This window comes from Colletotrichum costaricense, assembly GCF_030867565.1.
Source record: "Colletotrichum costaricense strain IMI 309622 chromosome Unknown Scaffold_17.1, whole genome shotgun sequence".
Taxonomy (NCBI): domain Eukaryota; kingdom Fungi; phylum Ascomycota; class Sordariomycetes; order Glomerellales; family Glomerellaceae; genus Colletotrichum; species Colletotrichum costaricense.
In genome coordinates this window covers 1,043,625-1,050,261 of record NW_026848246.1, presented here as the reverse complement: position 1 = coordinate 1,050,261, position 6,637 = coordinate 1,043,625, and the positions used below count along the sequence as shown (strand labels likewise).

General features: G+C 32.2%; 1 protein-coding gene across 1 annotated transcript; it reads right to left on the bottom strand.

Moving 5' to 3' along the window:
* Positions 1–4,621: 4,621 nt before the first annotated feature.
* CCOS01_13547 (uncharacterized protein) lies at positions 4,622–5,759 on the bottom strand (the record flags this gene model as incomplete). The annotated part of the gene is made up of 2 exons (XM_060461693.1): positions 4,622–5,434; positions 5,481–5,759. 2 exons carry the CDS (start codon positions 5,757–5,759, stop codon positions 4,622–4,624), a joined length of 1,092 nt encoding a protein of 363 aa, XP_060308121.1.
* Between the last annotated feature and the right edge of the window lie 878 nt (positions 5,760–6,637).

The window sequence follows — 6,637 nt, the reverse complement described above, 5'->3', positions numbered from 1 at the left end:
AATTAACTCTCCTTTAAAAATTAGTTATTAATTTATATTATTAAAAAAGAGGAACTCCTTATTTTTTTTATAAACCTCTCGAGTAGACTATAGACGTACGTTTAGTTTAAGTACTTTATTATTAATAACGAACGGTTTTAGTATACTAAGTTTCGTAAGGTGCTTTATATCTTAAATAGACTAAGATATTTAATATTATATATTAAAAATTAAATTCGTATATAAGACTATGTTTTGTTCTAGGTAGAGTAATTTAAGGGATCGGATTTTATTAGTCTCGAAGTATAAATAAGATATTAAAACTGTAAATTTAGGGAGTATTATAGGATCTATTATTATGCTTTAGAAATATCGTATTACGAAAAGCTATATTTAATACTAACTAGTATTAAATTAAGCCCCTAACTTAATAACGCGGAATTCGAGCGTTAAATTAGAAATTTAAATAAAATAGTAGTTATTTAATATTATATATAGTCTAAAACTAACTAAGAGAATATTATATAGGCTACTATATTAAGGAAGCAATATAAGGGACTTTATATAGTTCGTATATTCCTTAAAGTACTTAAAATATTTAAAGAACGCTAATAGTAAAAGTATTATAATATTTAAGCTATAAAGGTTTTATTAGAACGAATTTTGTTTAGTTTAGTTAAAGTTTTTAAACGCCCGGTTACTAAATATAATATTACGAAGATCTCGTTTATTTTTAATAAAAAAGCTAGGGTACTTAAGCTCTAAGAGCTATATTATATCTTTATCGATTTTAACTAAGTTAGACTCGATCCCCCTAATAACGTATAGCTAAATATTATAAATTAGTTCTAAATAATTAATAATCTCTTATACGTATTATTAATCTAGTTTAGTTAAGAAGATATTAAGAATATAAACCTTATTATAGCGAATACTAATAAATTTATAAAAACTACCCGTTAATATACCTAATCAAATGCCTAAGATACTTATTAATTTTTTAAATACGTAACGGAATTACGGATACTTAGCGATTTACCTTATACTCCTTTTCTAATTAAGAAATAAGAGGTTTTTTAAATAATAGACCTAACGGGTTTAATAATTCTTTTTATATTATAGTATTTTAAAAAAGGCATCGCTCTTTTTAAATACTCGGTTTATAATATAAAAATCGTTAGCTATTATAAAAATATAATTTATAAATAACTTCCTATTAGACCTCTATACTTCTAGCTCTTTTTTATATAATATATATATAGTTTTAATTATATATTACTTCCTCTTAGTAATATACTTTATTTTTTTAAACTTAACTTATATAAGCTATGCTTATAGTCGTTCGTATTATATATATACGACTATAATTAGATATACGAGAATAACTATTATTAAAGCTAGTTATAAATACTTTAGAGTAGCTTTTAATTATGTACTACCCCTCGTACTATTGTTTACTATCCTAACCCTATATTTTAGTTTATAAATTAACCGCTATATAATATTAATTATAAGTTACTTCCTCTTTTATAAATAATTCTAATATTTAAGAATTTAAAAGTTATTATAATAGGTCTTTATAAACCTCTAATAATAGCTATAGTAATTAATTTAGAAACTAAAATATAAGGTCGGGATAGTATATAGTAGTACGAGGGGTATTACGTAATTAAGAGCTACTCTAGAGTATTTATAACTAACTTTAATAGTAAATACTCTCGTATTTCTAATTATAATTATATATATATAGTATAATTAGAACGACTATAAGCATAGCTTATATAGGTTAAGTTTAATAAGATAAAGCGTATTATTAAGAAGAAATAATATATAATTAATACTATATCTATTACTAAAAGTTTATAAAGACTTATTATAATAGTTTTTAGCTTTTTAAACCTTAAGAATATTTATAAAAAAGAGAGAGAGTAACTTATATATAAAACCGTACTTACTTATACTACTATATACGATTTAAGAAGATATTTAGGAACTGGATATAGTATTAAAACGGGATTATTAAGAATTCACTAGCTATATCTCCTTATTTTCTATTCTATAAGTTAAATAGTAACTATATATAGTTATTTAATTATATATAAATTCTACTTTACTATATATATACTTTTAATATCCTCTTTATAATTATTATAGTCTAGGTACATAGGCCAGGGATACTTAAAAAAACTTTAATATATAAGTATAAGCTAAATATCACGAGATTATATACTAGGGTAGTGTTAAGGGTATTATAAGTTATAGCAAAGCCATAACCCCTTTTCTTATAGTAACGCGCCGCTCGCATAGCGCAATCTCTTATCTCTTTTTTACGTTATATCTTATATCTAGACCGGACCCTATAGGTTATTATAATCTATTTACTACTTAGAACCTAATCTCTATAGCTATAACTCTTACTCTAGAACTAGCCATAGCTTCGCGCAGATTTTAAATAGTAATATAATTATAATATAAAAATTTATAAAAAGGCCTTTACCTTTTTTAACTCTCTAATCTCTTTTCGCACAGATATATAAACTATTTTTAATACTTATATAGTATATATTAAACCCTAGCTTATAAATATATATACATACTAAATATAATACACGTTATTTAATAACCGACCTATATACTTAGGCACGCTCTCTATCTTTAATAATAGAGGTTAGGTAATCCAGAACTAGCTTTCTAATCTACTTAAAATCCCTACTAATAATAATACCAAAACTAATATTTATTCTAAACTATAGATAGAGCACCCCTATTAACTTAAAGTTTTTCTAAGCTAAGTACTCCCGTACTAAGCTAAACTATATTAGTACTAAAATATTAAACGTCCGTATAGAAAGAGAGAAGTATATTATATATAAAATAAATCCCTTTTTACTAACCCCTATATAGTACTATATATTGACATAAGTCTTATTAAGTCGCAGGCTTAATAGATTATCTTTATAGTACTATTAATAAAAAGGTACACTTCTACTTACCTTTAGATAGGTATCCGGTACTTATTAGCTATCTAACTATCTCTTATCCTAAATTAGCTCTCTATCTAAACGCTATATAAATAGTTTTAGTTAATTAAATATAATAGTTATAACTTAACGGCCGTTTATCTATTCTTAGCATAAGCTATTTATAAAATAATTAATTTAGGTCCGCTACTAGTACTCTATATAAAACTACAAATATTTATATTATTAAAAAAAGTCCGTGCGCTTAGAAAATTAAAAGAGTTTAATTAAACAGGATATACTTTTTATATATACAGTAATATACACATTTCACTTCCTCTTTTATAAACATTAACAATATTTAAAAAGCTAAAAGTTACTATAATAGACCCCTATAAACCTCTAGTAATAACTATAACGACTTATTTATAAATAAAATATAGGATTAGGATTATTAGATATAGTGTAAGTAATAGTACGTATTCAAAAGCTACTTAAAAATATCTATAACTAGCTTCTATAGCTATTATTCTCCTACTATTAATTATACTAATATATATATAATAAGGCTAACTTTCGGTACAGCCTATATAAGTTAAGTTTAAAAAGATAAAGTATATTACTAAGAGGAAGTAATATATAATTAATACTATAGCTAGTACACACTGACGTAATTAAAACTTTTATATATAAAGAGCCTATATCGGCTCTTATAATAAGATATGGTATCCTAGTACTAACTAAACTAGTTCTACTACCTAGTTCTACTACCTAGTTCTACTACTTAGTTTTACTACTTAGTTCTACTAGTTCTTATACCTAGTTCTATTACTAGGTTCTATTAAATTAGTTCTACTACCTAGTTCTACTAAACTAGTTCTACTACCTAGTTCTACTACCTAGTTCTACTAAACTAGTTCTACCACCTAGTTCTACCACCTAGTTCTACTACCTAATTCTACTAAACTAGTTCTACTACCTAGTTATATTAAATTAGTTCTACCCCTTAGCTCTACTACCTAGTTCTATTACCTAAAAGTTATAATTAATTAGTAACAAAACTTATAAGCATAGACTTCCCTTTAGCACTACTTTCTTTATAATATTAGTACGAGATTCTATTTTATTATACTCGTATTTATATAATCTACTTATAATAATAAGATACGGTCAAGTCCCTTTTCTATAACCTCTTTATAATAGTCCATTACTAGCAGTGGCTGCTTTCCTACGGTAATTAGCAGAACTTTTTATTTAAACATAGCCTCTTACAAAAGTAGTTAAAACCGAAGAGCTTCTTTCGGGTTTTAAGTATTAAAAAAGACATACTCTTCTCTTTTTACCTCTTTAGTAATGAATTCGAGTGTGACTTTTCGTGCTAGAGATTTTCTTATAGAAGGGTCTTTATATTAACTAGATGAGGTTGCTTAATTGCTTGTTCTTAATTCTTGGTAGTGGCCTGCTTCTAGTAGGTAGCGACCAGAGGAAAGTAGCTTATCATCGACTATGTCACTATCAGATGAAGCGACTGGCACCTGTAGATTGTCTTGACGAGGAGTACCGAAGAATGCCAAATGTATAGATCTGCAGATAAATAGGCCAGCAAGTCTCCCGCCTCCCGTACTTAGTTGCTTGTCCATAATGTCAACAAACATCGACTCAGCGGCGTCCGTATAAGATATCTAATTCAGCCACGGCCGAGAATCGTATTTCGAACTATAGGCATCGGTGAAAAACTCGGGTGACTCCTGAGCAGAATCATTTTGCTGAAGGTCTGGGAACGTATGGGCAATTTTGTCGGCCACAGCTTGAAAGCTCAGAACATCGTAAATATAGTCTTTCGGTGGCCGAGCCATTGTCAATGCTTGCTGTGCAACCTCCAAATCTGGAGACATAGACTTCAGGCAACGGATATCGTTCGTATCGAACCCCAGTTCCGATGCCAGACTCGCCAGCTTGGGAAGTAAGCTTGGATTCGTTTCCATCTGTCGGAAATTTCTCATCGTCGAAAGCCATAACTGCCGCATTCCAAGCTGGAGACGAGCGTCTACCTCAACAGGTCGGTAGGAGAAAGTCATGTCGGACTCCTCGATTGGATACAGGTTTTCATCTCTTATCGAATGCTTGAAGGCCCTCGTCAATGCAGTCCTCACAGTGTGTCCATCCTGAGGTATAGCAACCAAACGCTTCATCCACTTTGCGCACAATTCAAGGTACTTGACGTCGTTGAAAAATGTTGTCAGTGATGGAATCGTAGAGTCGATGGAACAAAGGTTCTTCCAAATGATGATTCGCTCAGATTTGTCGAAAAGCCTGAAGACACGACCGTCCAGAACTGCGTTCCGAAGCAATCTTTCATCCTCTGCTGAAAATCTAGGGCACCGGAGCTCCACAGACTTGACAGTGAATGTATCAATCTTTCCGAGATTTGACTCATTATTCCCGGCAAGATGCAGCCATGTGTAGTATATGTGCTCGAGGTAGCTCACAACTTCCTATGACCGATCAGTATAGGTTTTGCTCTGGCGGGGGGACGCAGACCTCGTCGCATTTGAGGGCGATGAGTTTGTTAAGGTTGCCGATGACCAGGCCCGATCGCAGACCCGGGATCCGTGACAAATGGTTGAAGGCGTTGTAAAACGCTTGGTGTTTAGCTATCTGCCTAACACATCTCCTCTTATGGTCCGATAAAGAGGACTCTAGTCGATGCACGACTCGGTGATCATTGCACTTTTTGCTGCGGAGTATTTCCCAAAAAGCATCACGATCTGTGAGGTCGCCCTCAGAACGTCTCTTGTTGTTGATCATCGAATCAATCATGACGCTTCATGACGCTGGACGTTGAGTGTGGAAACCCAGTCTAAATTCCCTTTTGTATGTACTTACTAGATAAACCGGAGCCGGTCCTAGATTTATGCATTCTCTCCAATCATACCACTAAGCCGGCCTCCCGACATCATTATCGTGCTTCCAGATCCACGTACTCAGCAGCTTGCGCCACCATCCACGGCCGTGTATGTGTGTTCACCCCGTCTAAGCCGCATACGGCTCTATCTTCTGTCTGATACTTTTCAAACACTAGTAGACAGTCTACGTCTACTCATCGGGGGCAGCAGACCAGGGTCAAACGGATACTTGCCACACTAGGCTAGCGTCCTTACAAACGTGAGGTTGAATGAGTCTCGCGGAGCGGGCCGGGGGGGTTGATTAAGTACGCTTCTGGCTTTTGAGCGTACAGTACTCCGTAGGTTCGACCATGATATAATTTAGCCGAGACACATGTGGCCTTATTACATACCAACAGAACGAAATTGCTTGGATTTATATACCAATGTCCCCGCTGAGCCCACAAAATAAAAGGTAAACCGTTCAGTTAGAAACTAAATCCCAAGCTACTACATCAGCGAACCGTGGCACATCGGCTACGTAACTCGGAAAAAATATATACTACGACAACCCAGCCATACTATACTGGCCTCTATAAGCATTTGTTCGGATTGCTCTCAAAAAAATATTTAGCGAGTTCAATGCTACTACCGTAACGGGCCTATTAACCCCGGATAAGATCGTCTAAACATAAGATTATACTATAGCAGTTATAGTATAAGCGTCATAGCTCTAGAGAGTTAGGTTAATAGTTAATATATATAATAAATAGATTATAATAACCCGTAGTGTCGGGTCTAGATATATCTACA